At 34.9% G+C, this 27,907-nt stretch overlaps 1 protein-coding gene and 1 pseudogene across 1 annotated transcript; one reads left to right on the top strand and one right to left on the bottom strand.

Annotated features, from left to right (window-relative positions):
* Positions 1–505: 505 nt before the first annotated feature.
* LOC122588459 lies at positions 506–4,610 on the bottom strand (annotated as a pseudogene).
* Positions 4,611–8,101: 3,491 nt separating this feature from the next.
* On the top strand, positions 8,102–8,746 carry LOC122586478. Its single transcript, XM_043758463.1, has 2 exons — positions 8,102–8,315; positions 8,396–8,746. Exons 1-2 carry the CDS (start codon positions 8,163–8,165, stop codon positions 8,672–8,674), a joined length of 432 nt encoding a protein of 143 aa, XP_043614398.1. The 5' UTR covers positions 8,102–8,162; the 3' UTR covers positions 8,675–8,746.
* Positions 8,747–27,907: the final 19,161 nt, after the last annotated feature.

Below are 27,907 nucleotides of genomic sequence, written 5' to 3'. Positions count from 1 at the left end.
TGTCTGGACACCAACTTGCCACGAACTCCACATCGTACTCTCTTGATGTATGGGGTTAGGTGTTAATGTTATGAGTGATCATTGAGTGTCATCGGAATGTTGGTGAAAGAGGTGTTTTTGTGCGTTGTTGGGTGTGGATGTGTGGTTTGAAATTAAACCCGGCCACACAAGTAATATAAATAGAAGATGTTTACGGGTCCATAAATTTCATTGGATAGAAAAAACCTCACTAAGCAACTTTTGTATGCTTGTGCATACATGATGAAAATGAAAATAACATCCCTCATATACCGCTGAAGATGGTATTAGAACCTAAAACCCAAGGAAAATGGCATTGGGTGTTTACTTAACAGTAATACATCATCATCATCTGCCTAATACATTTAGAAAAATGGCCCATTCACTCACTCTCTACCATATAAATTACTCCGTACTATTTTTAAGAGGACTATTAGAAGAGCTTTTAGAAGAATTTCTCATTTCTGGATGAATATACATTGCTAAATTGTAGAATTTAAGAACACTTATAGGTATATTAACTTAAGAAACTACATATATAGTTATATACACTAGTGTTGACCAGGATTCAATAGCATACATCAATAATTACAAACAACAAGCTATATAAGTTACCTGTGTTGTTATCTACAAAAAGGCCACCAAGAATTTTCTCATCTTCAATATCATATATACCATCTACATGCCATCCTGCATTCATGAATCCAAAAGAAAAATTTATGCTTTACTATTATGTGTTAGTGGCGGGCGGGTCATGCATTAATGTTAAAAATAGTACTTTCAATGCACATGTCATGTCAGGTTTAGTCTTATATAGAGAGAATAAATAGGGTGTTAATTTTGATTACAGTGATTATATTCGGACACTGATCTAGTTCTTTTAATACAGCTTTTATGGAAGTTTCATTCAAATATACACTTTGGACGAATTTCAACCCACGTGCCCACGTGACAAGTTTCTTCTTATTAGCATAACCTTTTGTCTTAACCAATTTATTATATGACCCGTTAAGGATAAAACATGAACCAAATAGAACAATTAACAAGTAAATGGGTCAAATATGGGACCTTGAGAGAAGTTGATAATTTGAGATTGAATCTTAGGCCACAGATGCTGAACTTACTTAAGACATTTGACTGTGGTTGTCTGGTGAAGAAATCAGGCAAAAACTGATAGTGCATGTCTCGTCAGTCGTCAGTAAGTGATCTCAATCTTTCCAGTTCGGGCATAACCACTTTACCAAGATCTGGTCTATCTTTCCTTCTTAGCTCTGCACAGAGAAGAGATAACTTAGCAAATCCCAAAGCCTCTTCGACGGGCCAATCAGGCACTACTGGATCCAACATCTCAGCAAAAGTTCCTTTCTTTATAGACCTAGCGATGTGATGAGTCAAACCCATTGGCGGTCTAGCAGTTATTAACTGTAAAAACATAACCCCTAACGAATAAACGTCTGATTTCACTCCAAGCATGCCTGTTTGTTGGTACTCAGGATCTATATAACAAAAAGTCCCTGCTGCAGAAGTCATTCGGTATTGAGTCACCGAGTCTTGAACCGACGGTGGAACCAACCTGGCTAACCCCACATCGGCTATTTTACTAACGAAATTCCTGTCAAGCAAAATGTTAGCCGGTTTGAGATCGCGGTGCACAATAGGCTCGGTTTTTGATTGATGGAGAAAAAGCAAACCGCTGCAAATCTCAGCCGCTATTCTGAACCTATGTTGCCATGAAAGTGGTTGGGTTTTGTTTTTTCTTAAAAGACAATCTTCCAAGCTTCCATTTTGCATGTATTCATAAACTAAACAACCGTATTCTGGACAAGCCCCTACAAGAAGAACCATGTGAGGATGGCGTATGCAACATAAGACTTCAACTTCTTGTTGAAATTGTGATCTTCCTTGAGCTGCATCCGGCCTAAGAACTTTAACAGCAACAGGCGTGTGGTCCAAATGACACTTGTAGACCGGGCCATAGCCTCCTTCGCCAATCCTGCGGGAGGCTGAGAAATATTCTGTTGCTTCTTCAATTTCTTCGATAGTGTACCTTCTATATCTGGAAACATAATGGGAGATATTAGACATGGAATTGACTCTTTTTTGGGATTCAAGCTCTGCAATTCTATGAGCAGCTTCAGTTGACTTGGTGGTTTCTTTCTGAACAGATTCTTCAGCTACACGTGACTCTTCTACCTTCTGTAGTTCCTACATTTTCCATTTCTGGAGCTCCATAGCCTACAACAGTCATTTCATATCTTAAAAATAGGTATAGATGGCATCAAAGACCGGGCAGGTCAAAACAAGATCCACCAGGTTGACCTGGAACATCTTTCCTTTTTTCTTTTGTTAATATTTTATAATACACTGTAGAGTGGGCAAACTGGGTAGGGCAGGCAGGTTGGGTGGTGGGTCAAAATTTGTTCAAGTCCAGGTGAGTAATTTTTGTTGAGGATGGAAATGTGTTGGGTTTCATTATAATTATATCATCTCAAATCAGGTTACATTAAAAAATATTACACTTTGGTGACCATTGACCCGTTAGGCCCATTTAACCCATTTTTGTAGCTAACTTTTTGTATCACCTGTGTGACCCATTAGACATTAACGTACCCCAAAATTAACCTGCTGATAAGTAATGGGATTGAGTTATGCCTATAATAATTTGAGTATTAAATATTGTAGCAAATAACATATTATTGCAATAACCTCATGTTTATTAAAATAGCAACTATTTAGTAGGTTGTATACATTAATTTTTACGATTATCTTTTAAGGATTTTACCCGTTAGACCCACTTGACAAGTTACCATTTTAGAAAAAATTCAGTATTATTAACCCATATGACCCATTAAAAAGAAAACATAGCCTGAACCAACTTGCTTAATAACGATTGAAAGTGAAGGGGGGCCAATCACCACATATAGAAAAGGTATACAGTTCGTCTTTCACAGTCAAAGATTATGAATGTTAAAGAAGAAGCAACTGACCTTTTGTTTTGCTGTAAGGGCTTCTTTGCATGCTGTACTGTACATTTGTATGGTTTTTGAGAGTTCAAGCTTTAGCCTTCTCATTTCTGCCTCAACATCTTCCTGAAGGATCCAAAAGATTCATAAGTTACTCCACTTTCAGTCATCTCTTATGGGTCATTTCACAAATTGTGTAAAAAACTTATCAAGAACTAATATGTACCGTGTTTGATGAGAGAGATGTTCTATGACTGTCCAATGAAGAATATGCCATATCGGTGTTTATATCAACCGACCCCCGCCCCAACTGATATGAATCAAAACCATGGTCATCCAGTTCTGATAAGTTAATCCGTGAGTTTATTGGTGATGCGTCATTCTCGAATGAAAGAAATATATTGTCGGTGCTCTGTCTACCAGAGCTGACAAATGAAATATCGGATTCAGGTTGTGGTAATTCTCCATAAGGTTTACCTTTTGGGCCTTTCCTATTGGTGAAAGGCGGCCTGTTGTCAAGAAAGAAACTTAGTTTGTCTTCCATCAAAACATTAACAACCCAAACGGTTTAAGAATCCTTTTATAAAATACATGTAATCACATACTTCATTCTGTTTGGGTCATCAGGACAGCTACTGAAATACGAGTCTGTGGAAGGCCTGGGAAAAGATGAGTCCATAGAGGTCCGGGGCATCACTAGTAAAAAACAGTTGAAATCATTGTTAACCTACAAATAACTTACAGAGAAAAATGAGTAAATCGCATGAAAATGCGATGTGTTGTTCATTTTTAACCAAAATATATGCAACATACTTGCAACATCTTATTAGAGTATGCAATATGTTCATTAATTGGTACATGAAAATGGCGTATATGTTGCATCAAATGCTTGAAATGGCATGTGCTTTGCATTAAACGGTTTTAAATTGCATATTTTGTTAAAATATGCCAACCGTGTTTCCTAATAGTTTACTGTAGGGATTACACATATCAGTAAAAAGTATATGTCACATTGTATTTTCATGCAGTCTCCGGTATGGATATGTATAAAGGGGAACAAAGTTCAGAAATATAAAACCAAGTTACCAAACCTTTGGAACTGACAGGTAGTATTTCAGATGAAGCATCAGAAGTTATGGTGTTTGGTCCAGGTGGTACATGGGTACGTAGTGGAGAAACATATGGAGGAGGACGTGATGCAGCTTTTGTGGCTGAAATCTTTCCCTTAGAAATGACATATATTGTGCAGAAATTTGGCACCCCTTTTAACATAGTTCCTGGAATGTCTCTCGTTTTAAATCTCCTGCAAGACGACATGATAATAATGTTCTTTTTATAGTTTGATATTAATCATCGTTTTCAAAATTATATGAGTCATGCAAGACAATGAGAATGAGAACTTTTGAATTCTTTCTGAGTTGCTGCTCTATTCATGAATTCTAATACATATTGAATAATGAACATAATAGGAGTAGCTATTAAAAATGAATGCACATACCTGAGCAGACCTCCTTTTGAGGGAGTTCCGACAACCAGAACTTCTACTATTGAACGTGTGACAAACTCAACTAGTGCTTTGACAACATCTGTATCTTCTAACACAACTTCTTGTGATTCAACCTGTTTCATGAAGCGCACACTGAGATTTATAAAATGGCCGTATGACATTTCGTTGAAGTAAACGTGGAGAGAAAAAAAAAGGCAATATGAGGACTAACTTGCTTTCTGCTACAAAAACATCGAAAAGGGAGAAATAATTCTTTGAGCTGTGCATTACTATCTATCATAATTGAGTCTTCTCTAAAATCAGAAAATCTATTCGGTTCTGCAAATCATTGACAACGCTTGTTACATTTTCCCAAATGTCTCGCAAAACATCATTCACATTGATCCTCAGATGGAACATTCTTTGAAAACCAAAATATCTATGCTTAGCGTGACCAACAGAGCAATAAGATGCATATCTGAATAACTAACAATAATTCAGATTACCCTTTCAACAAAGAGCTCGAGTTTGGGGGTTTTTTCTAAAAATGATATGAATTGTAGAACTTTTAAGAGAAAAAATTTCTTAAAAAGAAATTTATCACAACAAGATGCTATAAATACATTGCTTAATTAATACATTATGTAACAGTATGACTAAAACTTAAAAGGAAATGTGACCAGTATTTGAACCCATAACTTCCGCTTTTATGCTACATGTCTCCCACCACTAATCGCCGGAACAAAATACAAATATTGAAAAGTGAGCCCTTCACCATAACCCAAAATGAAATATATTACGTCAATATAAGCCACAAAGATTGCTTATAAACAAATGAAGCTAAAGTTCTGTACATGTCGAAAAGAGATGGAGAGATTACTTTGTGAGAAAGAAAAGGGCTGTTTAATCCTAACATGAAGCAGATACACAATCTGGCCCTTGCGCACAAGATTATCAACAGTCCATTTCAATGCACTTTGGCTTCCTTTATCTCTATCAATTGCAACTGCTATTGTTTTATTGTTCATATCTAATTATTTATAAATTTATTTACCTTTGTGGATTTGATTTATGTGATGACCCACCAGGAAAATCAAGATCCCCCACAATCTTTATGTTAATCCCTCTAAAAAAACATCATTAATCAGAAAATTTGTTGTTTAAAATGTTGCTACATTTCTTGATTTGTCTCGGTTTCAATTTCCATTCGTTTCTCTTTTCTTTTTTTGTTCTTCTGAAAAAAGAGCCTCCCTCCAAATTGACTAATGAGACTCCACATTTTGAGGGGTATGGTATGTTGTTTGTCATTGCTCATAAGTCATAAATAAACCTTAAAAAAATTGTTAGATTGGTGCGGAATTTTATAACTATTTTTTTTTGGGATGATTTACATATATTAGAGAGTGTTAAAAACATAAATTATGAGATCCTGTCCATTGTTTTAAAACCATATAGAAAGATCAATGTCAATTAAATTAGAAATAATTACAAATTGATAATAATAGTGTTGTAGTATGGAGGGGCATTTTGGGAACCATAAAGATGGTAAAAGAAGCATTTGGGAACAAAAAATATGCTTAAAGTCTTAATCCAACTATCTTTATAAGGGGTTAAAGATATACGTGATAGATTAAATAAACTAAACTTATGCTCTCGCAATGCGACAGCGTTGGTGACAAGTGATGGTGGTAGTCTCGGTAGTGGTGGCGGTGACGGTGGTAGTCTCGATAGTGGTGACGGTGACGGTGGTGGGGGTGGCCGTGAGGGCGGCGATAATTGAAAATGTAAAAGTAATTGATGTCAAAGGTGGTGATATAACTATTTTAAGGGTTGGAGATATATATATTGTAAATTATTTCATTAAGGGTATTATAGGTATATTAGGTAGAGATGTTTAAATTAGTTGATAAATAAAAGAGGTATTTTTGGTTTTTCAAAGACATAATTTAAAGGAAAAAATGAACCATTTGCTTTTTTAGATGGTATAGATTAATACTTTCGATATAAAGTAGTACTTAATAAAATTATAAAAGACCTTTGGTACTAAATTCTAGGAATAACTTCAGAAAATAGAAAGTACCTTTCGATCAATTCACGAAAATAGCAGTGACCTTTAAAAGTTTTACTTTTTAGAAATGAACTTTCATTTATTCTCAAAAATAGTAACATTTGACACACGTACATGATGACATGGACATTTTTCGATTACGTGGCATTTTCTGATGACGCGGCATACGTTATAACTACAGAATATAGAAAGGACATTTCGACCAATCTACGAAAATAGCAGTCACCTTTAAAAGTTTTACTTTCTAGTAATAAACTTATTTATTGTCGGATTACTCCAACACCGATGACAGCAATGTTGGAGGTGGTTTCTTCTCGATTTTTTCAACTAATTTTAGAAGCCGTTAGCCATCTGTTTGAGTTCGAGCTAACCACTGGACCTGCGCTATTTGGATCTATGTCATCTGTCGACGAACTATTCTTAAACGGTCCAGATCCGGCCTATGAAACTCTCGTTTCACCTTGAACATCCTCAGGATCTTCCTCTGGCTAAAACGATGACGTTTTGGCATCTAATTTCAAAGATTTTTAATCTCGAGATAGATAAAGTAGAACCAGATCTATGTCTTCTTTAAAATCTTCATACACAGCTTTTCAGCTTTTGATTGCTTGAAATAGGAAGAGACTCAACGGAAATCTATAAAATCAAAATTTAGGTTCAGGAGAAAATGATGAGAAGAAACACCTTGCTAGAACCGAAACTGAAACAGAGCCATGTCATTTTTTGGGGGAAATGACACGGCTAATAAAAGTTACATAGCAGTGACCAATTCATGAAACTCTAGAAAATAGAAAGTAAAAAATGCCACCTAATCGAAAAATGTCCATGTCATCATGTACACGTGTCAAGTGTTACTATTTTCGGGAATAAATAAAAGTTCATTTCTAAAAAGTAAAACTTTTAAAGGTCACTGCTATTTTCATGAATTGGTCGAAAGGTACTTTTTATTTTCTGTAGTTATCCCTAAATTCTAATACCATCAAAAACCATGCACCTTTTTCAAAATCCAAAGTCATGCTATCAGGTACCTCTTAATTTCAAAAACATTAGTATTTGGATACGACCTCAAGTCATGTTTGTCAATTATTCACATAATTGGCCGGTGCATATACATGCTAGTTTTTTAGAGATTCACGTACAATGTCAAATGTAAGTTTTTGAGGTTAAAGATGGTTGTTAGCTCAAGTGTCCGAGTTAAGGGGTCTGATTCAATGTATATAATCAAGGTTCATGAGTGGTGTGAAACTCTCCACGTGAGAGTACTCATTTGTTTATAACCTTTAAAACCTAATTTACTTGTGTCGTAATAAAAAGTAAAAGGGCTAATTACTTGGAAAGTCATTCAACTTCTCACAAATACCTGTTCGGGGATTCGAATAAAAAACTTGTCTATTGCGAGGATCGAAACTGGCTAAAACGTCTATAAAGGGTCTCTACCGGATAATGGTTGATGTGTACCCGGTTAAGTGTCCACGTCCTCACCAAGCGTGTGTCAAACGTGTGCTTTTATAATTTCTACTTACAAATAAAAAAATTATGTAAAAAATTCAAAACCCCACCTCTTTTTCTCTCTCTCTCTCTCACCCGACCCCCTTTCCCCTTTTCCCAAACCAAACCCTAGAAATCAATGTCTTCTGCTTCATTTCATCCAAGAAGGAACAATCGAAACAATGTATTGCGTGACGGTGAGAGATTATGTTATTGTGGTTTTCGTATAAACCCACGTACCTCTTGGACAAGAAAGAACCCTGGAAGGAGATTTCTCTCATGCCCGATTGTTGTAAGTATTCTAAATCTTCCAACTTTTTCTTTTTCTTGTGAACGTTTTTATAATATATTTCGATGTATATATTACATCAGGATGATAAAAGGAAATGTCAGTTGTACCAATTTTTGGATGAAGGACTCCCTACCCAATATTACAAAGATCTTGTCTTTCAACTTCATAATAAGTTAAAAAGTCTGAAAGAAGAAAGCGAAATTGAAGCTGATTTGTATGAAGAAGGAATCAATCTCAAGGCAGAGTTGAAGGAGGCAAATGAGAAATTGCAAGTCTATGAAAGGGTGTTCATATGGATGTTAGGTGTATTCCTTGGGATGTGTTTTGTTATATGTGTATTGGTCCTGCAATCATTCTAGTTAATTTTCAGTTGAACTTGCAAGGCTATGAAACTGTAGTTTGTATGTTGTACTGTTGGAGTCTTGGTATTTTGTGTGTAATTTATTCAGAAATGAAATATGTTTGTTAAGCATTAGTTTTGAGTTGAATTTGAGTGTATACACAAACCTTACAAACACATTATTTACTCACAATTTTAAAGCATATACACAAACCTTAGAAACACATTATTTACTCACAACTTTAAGCATAATCTAACCATAAGACAAAGAGACATAATTTTAAGCATAACAAAAGACATTACATAGCAGAATTCCTAGATAACATAATTCCTAGATTAAGTTTTTTACATAGGGCCCTTTTACATATAACAGAATTCCTAAATTAAGTTTTTTACATAGCAGAATTCCTAGATAAACATAGTTCCTAGATTAAGTGACATGTTCAGATGTTCACACCAAAAGACAACCTTAATACATGTCATTGCTACCAAAAGACAACCATCATATATGACAACCTATTCAACCACAAATGGAGCATCTTCAGATTCTCCTAAACCAGGCACTTTCTTTGCAAGTTTTAGCTTGGTAATGCTTTCACTTGGACCTCTCTTCGCCAACAACCTTGAACTCTTTCTCTTTGGTGTCACAATGTTATTTGCCTTTTTGGGAGTGATCTTTTTGGGAGTGGTCTTACTTGGGGTGGTCTTTTTTGGAGTGGTTTGTAATCTGACAGGTTCTTTGTCCATTTGCATGCTATCTTCTGGTTCTTTGCCCTTTCCTTTTTGGTTTGCAACTTCTTGTGCTTGTTTTTGTCTCAACATTTCCAAAGCACTTGGGGGTGTAACATCCTTTGGCCAAACTGGGCAAGGCATACCATCACCACCAGCTATGAAGGTTTCTCCAGACTTAGGATCAACACACACACACCAGCACCCCACCAAGCAGGTAGCCTTCTTGGACCTATTCAATTAACCAAACTACTTAAACCAAACTACTTAAACCCAACTACTTGCAAGGAATTTACAAACTACTTTAACCAAGGAATTTATTAATTATAAAAGAAAATAATAATAAAAAGATATTGTACCTTTCACACCAAGGAATTTTGGATTCCTAAAACCAACACTTGAAACACCTAGGCCCACACCTGATCAGGATGTTCCACTTAAAGATCCTATAACAAAATCATCCTTGTCACATGGTCCACTAGGTCCAGCTGCATTCTTTTTAGGACTGAGAACTTTATCCACAAACACTGCCTTTTTGGTCCACCTTGGTGGTGCAGTCTGGTTTTGACTTGAAAACCCACCAACCCTTTTACTTGTATCATCAATTTATAGCTTCTTTTTTATGTGCTCCACATGTTGTCTTTCCTGGTCCACATTTTGGCTATCATGTCCCACATTTTGGTTTCCTTGACCTTCATTCCTACTTCCCTGACCCATATTTTGGCTTCCCTGACCCACATTTTGGCTTCCCTGACCCACAATTTGGTTTCCTTGACCCACATTCTGACTACTGTCACCAACATTCTTTCTTGGCCTACCCATCTTCTTTTTCTCCTTAGCAGGTTTTTGTACAGCTTCATTCTTGCACCCTTTCTTGTTATGACCAGGCTGAAGACATTTTTGGCATGTCATTGTTACACCATGCTTTGTTACTCTCCTCAAACTACCTTTTTGACTGACATGACTCTCATGTTGTGCTCTTACTCTCTTCTTCTTTGGTTTACCTGGCATGACCCTGTGTTTGGGTGGTAAAGGGTTAGTATATGGGGTTGGCTTCCAAGTTGTCATACCACCAACTGAGTGCATGTAAAAGGCATAAGTCTCTTGATACAAACTCTTCCTAAACCATTCAGGGACATAATCCTCTACATTCCTTGACATCTTGAATATAACTGAAACTGCATGAGGGCATGGCAACCCAGTGAGCTCCCACATTCTGCAACTGCATGTTCTCCTTGCTTCATTCACCTTGAAACCTTCATCTGCTTGTCTAACCTCCCACTCATCCATCCCACAATGATAAGGCTTCTAATATCTAGAAAATACAATTAAGTATATGACATTAAGTATATGACATTATCAGTATATGACATTATCAATACTATATCAAGTATATGAAATTATCAGTATCAGTAATATATCAAGTATATATCACAAAATGACATTAAGTATATGACATTATCAGTATATGACATTATCAATAATATATCAAGTATATATCACAAAATGACATTAAGTATATGACATTAAGTACATGACATTATCAATAATATATCAAGTATATGACATTATCAGTAATATATGACATTAAGTATATGACATTATTAGTAATATATCACAAACAAAATTAAGTATATGACATTATCAGTAATATATCAAGTACCTTTGTTGATCTTTGCACCAATCAAGCCTTTTGATGATTGAAGGACATATATCAGTAGGCCATGCTTCACTCAACCTTCTCAGTGTGTTCATCCTCTCCAAGACAATAGTCCTAATTGCTTCCAACATAGTAATGATAGGTTTGTGTCTAACCATCACTATGACATAGTTAAAGCACTCAGAAAAGTCATTCTCTACAGACTCACATCCCCTGTTAAGAACAAAGAATGCTCTTGACCAAATTTTTGGATCCTTATCAACCAAATACCTATGGGCAAGGGGATTAGCATCATGGATCTTTTTCATGATCCTGTCAAATAGCTGGGGATATGATGCTTTTGATGCTGCCCAAAAGAGTCCTTGTAAATAGGCACCAGAGAAATGCTTCCTAAAGTTGTCATAGATATGTCTAGCACACTGTCTGTGCTCTGAATTACGCAAAATTTCCTTAACAGCTTCTATTAAACCCTACCAATACATAATAAATATACAAAATCAAAACCTAAAGCATAATTAAATATACTAAATCAAAACACAAAGCATAAATGTGATTACTTACTTTGTGTTGATCTGAAATGAGGGTTACACCTGAACCAGCTCCAAGCTCAAGATCATCACTCAATAGCTCAAGAAACCATTTCCAATTGTCTTTGTTTTCAACACTTACAACAGCCTAAGCTATGGGATAAATGTGATTATTACCATCTCTGCCTATGGCACTTAACAGTTCTCCTTGGTTGGGCTATTTTAGGAAACAACCATCCAGTGCAATGACATTTCTACATCCATGCATCCAACCCTTTTTCAATGCATCAAAGCATACATACATCCTATCAAAATACACTTTATCATCTGGATCTCTAGTCACACCAATCTTAACAGTAGATCCAGGGTTAGATTCCAAGAGTTCTTGTGCATATGATCTTAGCAATGCATAATGTTCTTCCAATGTCTTCTCATACTCATGAAGTACCCAATTCTTTGTCATTCTACATTGGTTACCAGTAACAAGACACTTATACTTTTTCATGACCATATCAGCAATGGCAACCAACTTTATCTCTTGATGAGCCCTAATTCTGTCACCAAATATCTTCCCTATCCACTTGTAGTTTACCAGAGACCCATATCTAAAATTCTTAGAACAGGTGTGTTCATCTTTCAATGACAATATTTGAAAGGAATCCTCATCTTTCATTCTTGTTGCATAACATCTCCAAGGGCATTTAGCTTCTTCACCTCTACTAGTTGCAGGATACCTGTTTTTCTTTCTTTGTTTACCTACTTCAGGTGTTTTGAGTGTTGGTGGTCTCTGCCCACACCTAGCCACACATCTTTTCTTTGTTGACTTCTCAAACCAAATTGAAAAGCCATTGGCAACTGCAAAATAAGTCATCATCTCCCTAAAATGCTCATGGTTGATATATTTTTCCCCAACCTCTGGATGTTTCTGCCTCCAGTGTATATGTTGGTTGTGAATAGGCCATTTATCAAGATTCTCAATCTTCTTGAATGGATCCTCATTCTGCTCATATGTTCCCTTCAATTTATCTGCCAACTCCTTCATAAACTCTTCATGCTCAGCCACAACTTCTGGCATGTCTATGTTGCTTCCATCTGGAACTCCAAGTTTTGGTTGCCTAGCAGTCTTAGGTTTCTTCTTTGCAGCAGCTCTCATCATCCTGAACTCCCTTAATTCATCTTCCCCTTCAGAAAGGTAATCAACAGATGGGGCATCACTTTCATCCTCACTGGATTCAGTTGATGGTTCATAGTCATCATCATCACTTGAAACAATACATTCATCTGCTGGTTCTTTTCCCTTACCTCTGTCATCACCATCATTTCTTTTTTCATTCTCATTTTTTTCAACACCATCATTTCTTTTTTCATTCTCATTGCTTTCAACCCCCTCACCATTATCATCATCATTTCCATCATTTACAGACTCACTTGAATCACTACCACTGGAAACTACATGTGTTGCATCTTCTAAAATCTCATTGGCTAATTGTTGACTATGGGCATCTAAATTAGCTGTTGGTTGACTACCAGATGGTTAACTGCCAGGTAGTTGACTGCTGATAAACGCCTAATCTGTACTACTTTAAGATATGAAAATGGACATGTTTTGTGAATGTTAATAGACGATTAGGGCGTGTTTATGTTTGTTAAGTGTTTCAGGTTTTTGGTGACAAATTGAAGTTAAATGGATCATTAAGAAGTCAAGCAAAGTCAAGAATCAAGTCAAGAAGTGTCAAGGCAAAAATCTGGAAAACTGCCATTTCTAGAGGGCAGTCTGGGACGGCCAGGAGGCAGTCTGGGACGGCCAGAGCTGCACTAAAAATCCGAAAATTAGGGATTTAATTACTTTTCAGTTTATAATACCTTCATACACGACTTGGGAAGTTAACACTTCATTTTTTTTCATCCCTGGGCAGTTTCCTAACACACACAACACCCCAATTTCATCATCAATTCATATTTTCATGAAGATCAAAGCCTTAATTGAAGAATCAATGATGAAGATTATAGGCTAGGTTTTCTTTGATCATTCTCATGTGAACAATTATGTAAGACTTTTATGTTCAACCTTTCTCATAATCATGTTGGATTAGATGTTTAATTCTTAATTGTGTTTTGCATCTAATGTTGTTTGGATTTGAATGAATGATTACATGTTTATGACTTTGAATGAATTTCATCCATTTTTTTGGTTCCAATTATTGTTAATCATGGATTATTGAAAGAATCTCTCATGAACTTGTAATTCTTTTAATGAATTGAAAATCTAGTTGTGTCAATTCCTCGGTTTTTCATTATCGTGAATCATTACAACCGATTACTTTAGTTCTTAAATTCATTCATTCCAAACATTATAACGAATCATGTCTATGTGATTTCCAACGAATATAAGTTAGGTTACATATAAGAAAACATAATTTGAAGCATGAGAATGATCCCTTTTATTTAATTAAAGTAATTGTTAAGTTTATGATCAATTGTAGTTTTAATCAAATCAATCAATCAATCGGTTTTAAGTTTCATGTCTACTTTAATTAATTCTTATAACGTGTTTAACACTTTCCCTTGATTCCCTGTGGATACGATACTCTACTTGCCCTAGCTAATTAGTGGTATTTAGTTTTATTTTTGATCGGTTCAACGACATTGATCAACTGCCAGGTGGTTGACTTTGAGATATAATAAAGTCTTCTACCCTGAATTCATTAGTCCCTCCATCTTCCACATCACCATCATTACCATTTGGAGGCACAACTAAAAACTGACTTAGGTCATCAAAAAAATGGTCTAAATAAATACGGATTTTACCATAACTAAATGTTATGTCAAACAGCATGTCAATTTCTCTTTGACCATTTACTTTAACTAACCCTTTACTAAGCTCATTGCCTGGTATTAGACAATACATTTCATTGAACGTACAATCACATTGCTTCTCTAAATATTCCACAAATTCATCATATCCCATCTGGGGAGTGAAGATACTCAAGACAATGTCGTGAACATACCTCAGTGGTGGATGTTCAAAAGAACCATCATAGTGGACATCAAAGTCATATGCTCGTTCAGGAGGTATCCTGTTTATCACATGAAATAAATAATTAATTAATAATTTATTAATTAAAATAATATTATTTACATTTTTAATTAGTTTTTAACTCGATTTTCAAAGATACTTAATTGGAGATGAAACCCTAAATTTTAAATAGTTTTTAACTTGATTTTGAAAGATACTAAATCGAAGACGAAACCCTAATTTTTAATTAGTTTTTAACTCGATTTTCAAAGATACTTAATCGGAGACGAAACCTTAATTTTTAATTAATTTTTAACTTGATCTTGAAAGATACTAAATCGGAGACGAAACCCTAATTTTTAATTAGTTTTTTACTCGATTTACAAAAAGATTCATGCAACATTCATAATAAAATACTTAATCGGAGAGAAATCCCTAATTTTTAATTAGTTTTTAACTCGATTTTCAAAAAAAAGTTCATACCAACTTTTAAATAGAATACTTAATCGGAAAGGAATCCATACCTTCTAAATCGAATGGATTGCAGATGTGGCGAAATACAAGATGGATTCCACCAGAAATTGCTTATATTCTGTGTTTTTTGTGTGATTTTATGTGATTTTATGTGTGGATTGGGATTAGGGTTTTGTGTGTGTGGAAGTCAACCAGACAAAAAGGGGGAAATGGGGTTGGGTGGGATCGCGATGTCTGCTTATATATATACAACAAATATAAACATATAGATATAATATATACATACACTTTAGTGGAAAGGTGAGCTAGAAGGTTTTAATGACATGGATTTAAAAATATAGGGAAAATTAAGTTAAAAAATAACAAGTAACTGGCTACCTTCTCGGATGGTCACAAAAGACGTTTTAGCCGGTTTCGATCCTCGCAATAGAGAAGTTTTTTGTTCGAACCCCCGAACAGGTATTTGTAACAAGTTGAAGGACTTTTTAAGTAAATAACCTCATGGCCTCGGAAAATTGCAAAGGAAATTTGAGCCTAAACCTCCGTGATTAGCCATACCCAAGGTTAGGAAACTCGTGACTCAGGATCGGATCGGCGAGTGGGGGAGTCACGAGTTTTTAAAAACTCGGATCGGAATCGGGGAGAACCCGGATCAGATTTTTATATAGAAAAATTTATATTTTTAAAAATTATATGGAATAAACTTTAAACTTAAAACATAATTGTTTAAAAACTTTAATATAATTTTTCAAAGTTCAAACTTCATTCATTAAACCAATTTAGGATTTTTTTTATTTAAAAAAAAAAAAAAACTTTGACCAAAGTTGACCCGAGTTTTGACCCGATCCGGGCGATTCTTGACCGATCCACCCGATTTTTGACCGATCTAGGGGAGTTTGACCGAGTTTTACAAGCGACAAAATCGTTGACCGAGTTTTGACCCGATTCCAGCCAACTCGACCCGTTTAACCCCCGATTCCGATCCCGAGTTCCCGGCCGAGTCGGCCGAGTTTTACAACACTGGCCCTACCACTATCAGGTCGCTTGGGTTGATATCGTGGCCAAGCCTTTATGATTAGTCATAGAAGACAACCTACTTGGGATGGTTTCGTGGTCAGTACTCGATCAGTACCATTATGTAATAAAATAAACAATTTACATAAATAAAGAAAACAAATGTCCATATTTATTAAAAGGGATTAGTGCGTCGGAATGCAAGAAACTATGCCCAAAAAGTTATAGTGTGCACGAACTAACGTTTTTTTCTATTGCATGCATAAACTTAGTAAAAATGTTCAAATCATGCAATGTGAATACGTGGCAGCCCGTATGAGCTGCCACGTGTAATTTTATTTTTTTGAACAAGCCACGTGTAAGGTTTTTATTGGTCGGACATAAAAAGTTGCATGATATAAACTTTTTTGTTAAGTTTATGCATACAATAAAAAAACGTTAATTCGTGCACACTATAACCTTTTAGACATAGTTTGTTGCATTCCGGCGCACTAAACCCTTATTAAAAAGATAAACTAAACTAATGTTATATCTCAACCATTGTTCGAAAATTAGCGAATTGTACTTTAGGCGAAATCAATTTTTGTTGCATACATGGGAAACATGAGGGGCTATATCCATACTTCTTATTAAAGATTATACACCCCTCTCAAAATGGAAAGTGTTACCAAAATGTCACATGCGAAATTACCAAAATGTTCTTAATAAACACCCCACTATGGAAGGGTTTTTATAAATTATCAAATTTGCCCTTAATGAATTAATTTACATCCTAAACCCTTATCTTGCTAATTTACATTTAAATCCTTATCTTATAAAATAGTTCTATTATCTTAACATCAACTTACACTACTCAACACCAATTGTCGATATCATCACCACACGTCACCAACCCCACTATACCGTCGTCGCGTTACCGCCGCCGCATTGCGCGGGTACCATGCTCGTATAAATTAAGTATAAAAAGTAAATATGGTTGGTAACCCATAAATAAGGTTTTTGATTTTAGGAGATTCATTTGATTTGAGTTTCATTTGCTCCATTAGTAGGCTGAATTAATAGAATAGAGGCCTTAATTTCATCTCATGTATTTGTGTAAGTTAGAAGTTGAAATAATAGAAGATTTTATGAGAGTCTAGAATTTTATCTGAGATGTTCGTGTAATTTAAAAGCTGAAATAAAACTGAGTACAGTTAGAAAAAAAAATACAATTAACATAGTTGTAATATAATAATAATAATAATCTATATTATATTATAAAAAATAAACCCATTATTTAAAATGTCCTTAAGACCGTTTGTAACAAGTAGGTGAGGAGAAGGTGAAATGAGATGAGGTGGCAAATGAAGATAAGTGAAAGCTTTAAGAGGCTTCAGAGAAATCAATCGGTTAAAACTAACTCGGTGAAAGCAATCACCGGCTATATGTTCTATTCTTTTTTTTTTATGTTATTGGTAAAAAGGCTACTTGGTGGTGACATCTCGTGTATCTCTCCCTACTTGTGTATTATTTAATGTACTTTTAGTTATATTTTAAATATCTTATGTTTTATTTAGTGAGGACCAAATGATAGGTGAATGATTAAGGGAAAAAGTAGAAGGTGAAAGAATTGAGAAGGTGATACCGATGTGGCAGAAAAAAGTGTAGGTGAAAGGGTGAACGGTTACGAATGGTCTAATGATTAAATTACGTCATTTATTTTTTTAAGTATCTCCATTGACCTTTTACATCGATTACTTTTATTTTAATTATCTACACCACTTAACGTCTACTCTACCACCAATAGTCACCCCACCACTATATTATCGCCGCCATAACCACTGTCGTATTACATGAGTACCGTGCTAATAGTGATAGTAGTAGTGGTTGTAGTAGTAGTGCTCCCAAAAAATATAGGAATAATTGCATATATCCCCAAATATACCTACAAATTACAAATATCCCCACTAAAACTTTAAATATGCCCAAACTTATTTTTAAATATTGATTAGACAATTATATCCTTTATTTAGATGCTACTAATTGTGCGGCAACCCAAAATAATGCCGCTATCGTTTTGCTCTTTACTCTCTAGTCTCCACAAATTAATAAATCATTTTCTTCAATTTTGCTCACATACTGTTCTCAGTCACAACCCATTTGAATGATGCAAGTTTTCTATTTTCTTTATAAAATGCCATTTCATTCACACTCCTCTGAAGTATATACGGTTTTTTCGGCTATGGAAAGTTTGTGTCATATCTAATTCACAATACAAGCTACAGTTAAAAAATGGAGGCTTTAATCGAAGAAGTCTGAAACCGATATCATCAAAAGGAGACTCAACATTCTTCATTCTTTCCATTGACAAAATATGTGGTGGATCAATCTTTGGTTAAATTGGATTCCAATGAGAACTACAAGGTGATGCTTAGCATTTACGACATGAAAAATAATACGAGTAATAATCTATACTTTCTATATCTATATTATATTATAAAAAGAATAGTCCTTTTTATTTTTGGTAATATTGAAAATATGTAATATTTTCATTTGACACCTCTTAAAATACTTTCACATACACTACCTTCTTAACATTAATGATTAAATTACATTATCAATCCTTTATGTTTTAAAATATGTCCATCAATCATTTACATCAATTATATACATAACTCAACGTCGCTCCATCACCAACCGTCGCCCAGCCACCACACCGTCGCCGCCACGACTACCGCCGCATCGTGCGGGTACCGTGCTAGTAATAGATAATGAACAAAACACAATAAGTAATTTGATTCATACACGTTTCAGTATGAAGTTATTGGTGCGTTATCACTAAACTGTCTATCATTTGATTTTTGAATGATTTGGAGTCTAGTTATGAGCATGTGGAGCCGTGGAGGTTGATTCAAATGCCAACGTTAATAGGGTTTTGGCCTTTAAAAAAATGTAGGTTTTGATTTTATTAGTTAGAGTACATGCCTGAATTGAAGTTTTGAATGGAGAAGGGCATAATTGGCAAGATATATCTTTTATATGATGAAATAAATATTAATGGGTAAAAATATGTGTTTTGAAAAGATAAGTTTGGGTATATTTGTTATTTAAAGTTTTGGTTGGGGATATTTGTAATTTTGAAGGTATATTTGGGGATATATGTATTTGTTTCAAAAATCTATACTATATTATAAACCAAATTCATCCGGTCTAAATTTTAAGTTTCAAAATTTATTTTCCCAAAATGCCCCTATATCTATTTTATATTTAGTTAAAATAACTATAATACCTTTTCTCTCTTCTTTAATCTCAATCAATCATTTTTTTTCTCTCCTCCATAAATCATTTATTCTTTCAATTCATTCAATTTTTATCTCAAAAATCGTACATCGATAAATTATAAAAATTATATGGGTGTTCTTAAAATTTCATACTCTTTCATTAGATATGTCATTCGATATACTTTCGACGAACTTTTAAATCCGAGGTCGGAACCTGTACGGTTAAGGCATTTGACTATCACAACCTATCACACTTTAAGACCTATCACCCCACCATCTCACCGTCGCAACGCGTAGATACTAACTCTCGTATAAAATAAAGCAAAAGTAAACCTTCATACCGGCCCATCACACCTAGCCATCACCTAACCGCTAACCCTTCCCCCAACCCAACCTAACCGAGGCATTAAAAGGATACTCTCACTTACGCTGCATTTTCGAGTTATTATTGCAAGGGGAAGAAATGATAGGATAAGAAAAGAGATGAAAAAATAAAAGATAAAAGTTATTTTTGAGTTAAAAATAAACACAAGAAAGAAAAAGAAATGATAGAGCTATTTGCATTCTTGAATTTCAAACAAAAAAAAAGAAAGAATAAAAAAGTATAATTTTACAATGATATCCTTTTTTATATGAATGAAATATATTTGGTGGAAGGGTATGATGATAATTAGCTTTGGTTTCTTTCCGTTTCTGGCCAATAATGGGCAAAAAAATTGTAAGCCAAAATCTCCAAAATTCCTTTTCTTTTCCATTATTTTTTTAGGCAAAAAAACTCAAAAATACCAAAAACCTTAATTTATTTATCTTTTCCTTTCCTTTCCTTTCCATGCAAAAATTAACTCGAGAATAGAGTTACAGTACACAGGAAGCTTCCGAAAACCTATGTAAACTTACTTCCGTCTTTCATACCAAAACAAACTTGCAAGTTATACAAATTAATTGGTCAGTAAAAGGATTAGGGTTGACCAGACACCATGTACAATGCCAGCAAACTAAGGTAACATTATTCTTCCAACATTCCACTCCTTATTTAGTATTCCATCGATCATTCGATTAACATGTCACCATAAATTTATATTTTTAGTACCAGTTTCTATGTGATTTAATTATGCTTCTTTAAAGTACTGTACTAATATATTCTATGAAGGGAATTTTATTATTTTGAATTCGTACCTAATAAATGGGTATACCCGGAATAAACGAGTCTTTTTTGACTCGAATATATGCCGTCAATGTCCTTTCCTGGCCATCGAGAAGAGAAAGATCCGAACTTTACTAGCCTATCTTGGCGGTGGTCACGCATTACGGCTAGTTTTTTTTTTTTTTTTTTTTTTTTTTATAATGAAATTGAATAGGAGGGGTAGAATTAGCTCAAGTTTAGAGTCTTACAAACTATTTAGCATTACATGTGGCTTGCTTTAATAAACCGATGTTTTAAATTATGAATTTTGTTCATGATATATGTCGAGGGAAGTTAATATATGATAAAAGACCAACATTTCTGTGTGTTAATATATGATAAAAAACCAACATTCAAATTTAATGATATAGCCTGTCTAGTGCTGTTTTTATTTATTTATTTATTTATGTTGTTTTTTGTAACTAGATAGGCTAGTTTGGGAGTAGTTTGTCACTCACCGTGTCTAGGTTGTGGTTGTTGCTTGTAAAGCATGTTCATGTACAAGTCGGCATGGCATTTAGTCGTATCACCTGAACTGTTATTGAATTTTTTGCAATATACTAACCGGCGTATATTTTTCCTTTTACCCAAAAAGAAAAGTGTTATCAAGTACGGATATTTATTTGATTTGGGATTGATTCCTATATGCAGAACCAAAACAGAAGGTGTAGAATGGAAACTGGACGTTTGTCGCAAGAATGTCACGCCCTTGCTAAATGCAGATCGAATTAGCAGTTTGCCAGATGAACTTATTTTTGAAATCCTATCTTGTATGGACACCAAACTAGCTGTTCAAACATCTTTGCTGTCCACGAGATGGAAGCTTCTATGGACGTCGATACCATGTCTCAATTTTTATAGTCGTAGTTTTGATTCTTCATTGAAATTTGGCAACTTCGTAAGCGGTTTCCTGTCTAGGCGCAACCATCAGGTAGATGTTTCCTCAGTGAAGCTCGATTTTGAAGCGGTAGTCAAGTAATTTTTGCGCAGATTGTAAATTACGCGGTCTCTCACAATGTTCAAAAGCTACTTGTCATCGTTAATAATAAGCGTTTGCTCTTCCAGGATGCTTCTCTTTGTCCCTCTAGCTCCAAGTCTCTCAAAAAGGTCACCTTTAGTATTCCTTGCCGTGCACCCACCACACCTTGGGATTTTCCAGCTTTAACTACTATGCATCTTGAAAGTGTTGTATTTATCGAGAATCCTGCTGATCTGTTCTCCAAGTGCGTGAACCTAATGAACCTCACTTTGGAAAAGTTTTCCGTTTTTGTTCAGGTTTTTGTCATCAATATCCCTCAACTTTCTACCCTGAGGCTTATTAATGGCAAAAATTCTATCATTGTCAATGTGGTTGCACCTCAGCTTGAAAATCTCACTATAAGAAATTGCTCGATCAAGAAATTGACTACACCACAAGGTCTTACATCTTTGTGCTACGAAGATTATCGCCCTCCACAACTTCCTAAAGATTGTTTTAATTCTCTCAACAAGGCGAGCGTAAATTTTCACTTTAGTCGTATTACCAAACCATATAAGGAAATAGATGCTCGTGAGACTATTAACATGCTTCAGGAGCTCCACAGTGCCAAATGTCTTACGCTGAGCTTGGACATCGTTGAGGTATGTTGATAGATTAATTCATATAAAATTTATGTATGGGGTTAAGTGTTTAGAAATGTTTCCAACTAAAGCCTAGAATCTATTGTATGTTTCCAACTTTAAGTGTTATTATTGCGTATCCAATATTCACCAGTTGTTAAATGTATATAGTGACCTTTTAGCTGACGTGACAACTTATTTGGATACGACTATTAAAATGGATGATGCATCATCAAAAGTGCCACTAAGATACATACAGTAGCACAATCTTTGAAAGATGAATACATGCTATGCAAGTGTTTTAAGTTAAATATAAACTTTGTACTAAAGCTCAATACATTTTCAAATGCATATCTTTTATTCCTTTTATGTTTTAACACACATACTAAACTGCATATCCTTTTATGTTTCTTGTCATTCATATGCAGTGTCTTTCATCGTTTCCAGAGATACTATCACAACATCCTTCACCTTTCAGGAATATGATTAGCGTGAATATTGACTCCAGCAGAAAAGAACCATACAAAGTAAAAATATCTACTGAAACTAAAAACTTTTTGCTTGAGAACTCTCCAAGGGCCATACTCGTTATGGATTTACCCGAGGTACTTTCATCCTAATGATTTCTTATTTAATGCTTCTACTAGTATACACCTTGTATTGTTTTTTTTTTTTTTTTTTTTGGTAGCCCCTTGCTGGTTTCAGTCGCAACTTTTCTCTTGGATCCATTTGGTATTAGTAATGGGTATAATCTGGAAGAGAAAAAAAGGCAGACCGAAAAATAAACAGAATTCACATGGCTTTCACACAAAACCCTCCCCACTCAATAGTTTTCTAGATACCCATATATTATGGGTTTTCTCATACAGTCATATGTACCCCTTCAAGACAAACATAATGCACCTCATTCATTTCCATTTAGTTCATTCCTAAACTGACACGGATCCATCCCATAATTGGCTCGCATCTATGCATAAGCTACTTGTAGAATTCACTCCAAAAAGTTAACTCAAAGGAGGGGGGGGGGGCACCTCGAGTTTTAAACCATCAACCAATCCATACTTTGGCCGATGTGGGATCATAACAATATCCCACCCTTTGAAGAGGCGACATTCTCATTGGTCACGGCTATGTTGGTCGCAGTTGGTAAAGGAAGAGGAGACACCTAGGCTTATAAACCATAAATTTGAAACCGAACATGCCATTACTAATTTTTCTAACGAATGTCATTATGGTTTGGTCAGTTCAGTTATTTACACAGTTATGGTTTGAAAGTTATGCTAAAGTATTAACACACAGGGTACGAAATTAATGTATATGATGTAACTATGTCACGCTTTCAGGAACCACCCACAAAAGCAATGATTGCAAAACAGGCTAGGAAGAAGAAGATGGCTAAACAAATTGCAGACATTGAGTCTCAGATGAACGAATTGCAATTGTTGTTGGATCAGGAAAATAAGCTTGCTGAGAGAATAGAGTCCAAGGAAAACAAAGTACCCGTTAAGAACCTTGTGGCAGAACTACTGGGATGGAGGAAAAGAATTATGCAAAGTGCACTCGGGAGGGCTCAAATGGATGAGATTGTGGCTGGACTGTTAGTACAGATCAAGGCCCATATGGGAGAGATCCAGGATCTGATTAAGCAAGAAAATCATTATGTTGTAGCTATCAATTCAAAGAAGTTGCAGGTCAGTTCACTACTGGAAAATTTGCCTAAATCACAGAGGGCAGACATTATTGCACGCTACTCTCACCAGCTTCGACAAACAGAAACACTCTGTTTTCGTCTACTCTCAGGGACATTGATTTCAGATGAAACTAATGCTTTTATAAAATATTTATCTGATAACTTATCAACATTTCAAGACGATTCCAGTAGCAAACCTCCCCTGGCATCATAACCATATTCTTCTTCAGCAACTGTAAGTTACCAATCAATATTTGACTCACTTACACATAATTGATAGAGGTGGCAAGATTCCCGGGTTGGGTTCAGACAGTGATCGGGACAGGTTGGGTTGAACCATAGACAATTTTTATCCATTTCTGGCGTATAGTTAGCTTTATGATTAAACACAATATTACTACTATAGTAATCTAAACATAGTGCATGCATTTGAAATAGACTTTGGGGTGTCTTACCATATGTTTGACCCATTCAATCTCGTTCTCCTTTTGCTAAGCTTTTTCACTTGGCCTATTTGACCAGCTTGAGATATAACACAACCCACTAACCCGGTAACCCATGTCGACACGCTTATAAGTAGATCTGTCAAAATTGCCGCCTCTAGTAATTGACTAATTCTACTTCACACTTTATATGTTTGTGGCTTATCGTGCTTGACATCAGATTTCAACACTCTTCACAACCAGAACTAGAACCGCCCACCTAGATCACCACTCCTCTATATCTATACGATACTTTTGAGAACAATATACTTTCATATTGTAGGTGAATATTATCAAGCATGTCATTGTCTCATCCATTTCCTTCAAATATTGTAGGTGAATATTATCAAGCATGTCATTGTCTCATCCATTTCCTTCAAATTGCACAATTATTGATGTGTGCAAAAATTCGATGTAATTTTAGAAATATCTCCGACTCACATAGTGAGTGACATTCAAGATTTATTATGAGCAATAATGGTAGTTAAAATCTTGTCTGCTTATGTTTGAGTTGTCTTTTGTGTGATTAAATCGTTTGTGCCAAACCTGATTCTCTTCAATTCATTTTCTTGGTTTTATTCATTGCATGTATTCTTTGTGAGTTTATTCTTACCATACCCTTATGAAACAGATATTTGACTGACACCCTTGACTTTTTCAGGAATGCCAAAAGATTGTTCCAACTTGAAGATGTTGTGGTGATCAAGCCCATTCCATTTCTCATGAAGAGGTCAAGGCTATCATTATTGAAATTTATACGTGTTGTAGTTCTTGTTTTTGAGTCTTGGTGTTTTGTGGGGGTGTATGTATGCTAGTACTTTAGACTAGCATATGTCTTTACTATCAAAGACTTAATTTCCAGACCTTTTTTTATGCACTTCTTAGGCATTTCGTAACTATATTAGGGCATCTACAACAATTTTTCTGTATGGCAGAGAAGGAAAACTGATTAAATTGTTGATTCATCATCGTTCAAATATTATCAAACTGTTAGTTATATATATATAATCTTCTTTCATATCTTCATCTTGAATGATATTAGATACATGAATAATTGTTATCGACAATGTTACTATTAATAATGCTATTATTTTTATATTTTCAATTTACAAATAATCAAAAAAAGAAATGTATACACCTCCATTCAAATCCAATAAACTACTTAATAAGGGAGTAATGTTTGTAACACAGATGTTAATAAAACTAGCACACATGCTTTAATGATTTGTACAGGATGTTTTAAAAGTTAAAAGTTGTGTTGTTTTAAAAGTTAAAAGCTGTGTCGTACTCAATATTTGTGGTACAATAATCATTTCCCGCTAATAAAGTATTCTATTATTTAGTAAATAGTTTATGATCTGTTTACTACTTATAGTTTATAATCATTTTCCGTTAATGAAGTATTCTATTATTTATTTATTAATTTGTGTATTAATTTGATATTTTTTTTTGTTGTTGTTGCTAAATTAGGTGTTAGGTTTTTAACCAATTCTGGTAAATTAAAATGGATTTTGCTTGGGGAACTGTCCAAGTGCCACACTCATCATGGATATACCTGAGGTATTTTCATGAATTACTTTCCATGTAATCCCGTGATAATTTCAGTGGGTCATAAATCATAACTTGCATAATGATCTTTGTAAGTAGGTTCATCTCACAAAGTTCTTATTATGTCAATATTGATTGTCATGGCTTCTTATGGAAATCGAAACTTCTGGTTTGGCTCTAATTTTGCCACAAATGATGCCTAATCTGACTTTACAAATTATGAACAGTGGCAGGGATTGTCTAGAAAAATCATTTTGGGGTACTGTGAAAGAATATATTGATGTTATTAATGAACAAGGATATGAGATTGATGTCGTGTTTTCACTTTGAAACCATAATCTCATTTTTCAGGAACCACCTACAAAAGCAATGATTGCAAAACAGGCTAGGGAGAAGAAAAGAGCCAAAGTGATTTGCAGATATTGAGAGTTGTATGACAGAATTGCAAGCATTAATAGAACAGGAAAATATTGCGCTTGTTGAGAGAACAAAAGCAGAGGACAAGATCAAAGTAGCTCTTGAGAACATTATTTCAGAATTAAAGGTATGGGAAAAGAAAAAGATAATGCGAAGTGAATCTGAGCAACCAAAGGATTCTGCTGAGAGTCAGGAGGTAGTGTCTGGGCTGATGGCACAGTTGGGAGCCTGCTCGACAGAGATGCAGGATCTGGGTAAGCAAAATTTATACGGCTCTCTAGACATCCGTTCAAAGAAGGGACGGGTGATATCATTATTCAAAAACTTGCTTAAGAGACAGAGGGTGGAGATGGAAACACGCTATGCTCCTCAGCTTGAAGAAGCAGAAAGGCTCTCTACTCGTCTACACTCGACATATGATGATGCATATAACTATCTAAAGGAAATGCTTGATGGTGTTATCTGGCTGCAACTCATCATGTCAACACGTATCCAGTAGCAAACTTCCTTTGGCATCACAACAATCTTCCTCTACTTCAGCCATTGTAAGTTTGTGATGCTATATTTGAGACTGCATATAGTGGTACTCTAAAGCTTATACTGCCATTGTAAGTTTGTGATGCTATATTTGAGACTGCATATAGTGGTACTCTAAAGCTTATATCTTTGTAGGCTTGTGGCTTCCTAACGATTTTAATGTCAGGTTTATGCACCGTCCACCTCAAGTATAAACACTTTACCATGAACCGCACACACAGGTAACCATTCTTTGGCTTTCATCTATGTTAGTTGATTTACAGTTTTCAGATTTTTACATCTGCAATATATAAAAATAAATGATGTGATAGCTTCTTACAGGATCTTCCAATATAATGGATGCAGAATTTTAGTCTCACTACTAAGTTTTGTTTGTTTGCTGCTTCAATTGTGTTGAACCTATCTGGTCAATTCATTCCTCTAGGTTTTATCCATTTGTGCAATTTTTTGTGAAATTGTTTTCTTGGTTTTAGGCATTTGATTGGGAGACCTTGTAAGAAAGTATCACAAACAATCGTCACTGCCAAAGATTGTGCCAACATAAAGATGTCCAGCCTTTGCCGGGTTCATAAGATTCGTTATTCAAAGGTTCAAGTTAGAATTTGGCTTTCCCGGATCTTTTCTTGAGTATACTTTTGTGGGTTTCTTGTAAAATTTGATTACCATATGCCTTTTACTTGGATGGTTATATGATGACTACTTTTAAGCACTTTTTGCATTTTGGTTCAAAATAATCTACAAAACTGGAAGTATCTTAATATCTAGTTTGTTCACTGTCTTTCTATCTAACTCAAAGTTTAATACAAATTTAAACCTTGTAATCTTATACTCTTATTGTATCAGTTTTTCAACTCTTTTTAATATATATTAATAATAATAATTACTAATCACGTCTAAGATATATAGAAATACCAAACGGCCTGGTAATTTGGGGTGACCTATCAACTAATAAGTTGTGGGTTCTCATGATAGGCAAACTTGTATGGATTTCGTGTGAAACTGTATATTTGCGTTTCCATAAATGTGTTTGTAAGTTGTAACACAAATTTGGGCGTAAATACTCTTTGCAGGCCCAAAATTTGTTGATGTTCAAAAGCATATTAGTCTTTACACAAG

Source organism: Erigeron canadensis, chromosome 2, assembly GCF_010389155.1.
Source record: "Erigeron canadensis isolate Cc75 chromosome 2, C_canadensis_v1, whole genome shotgun sequence".
Taxonomy (NCBI): Eukaryota; Viridiplantae; Streptophyta; class Magnoliopsida; order Asterales; family Asteraceae; genus Erigeron; species Erigeron canadensis.
The sequence above is the reverse complement of the archived record's forward strand: the minus strand, read 5'-3'. Positions and strand labels throughout refer to the sequence as shown.

Coding starts and splice junctions, on each gene's coding strand:
- LOC122586478 (XM_043758463.1), top strand. CDS start 8,163: ATGTCTTCTGCTTCATTTCATCCAAGAAGGAACAATCGAAACAATGTA. Junction 8,316..8,395: donor TTCTCTCATGCCCGATTGTT/GTAAGTATTCTA, acceptor ATATTACATCAG/GATGATAAAAGGAAATGTCA.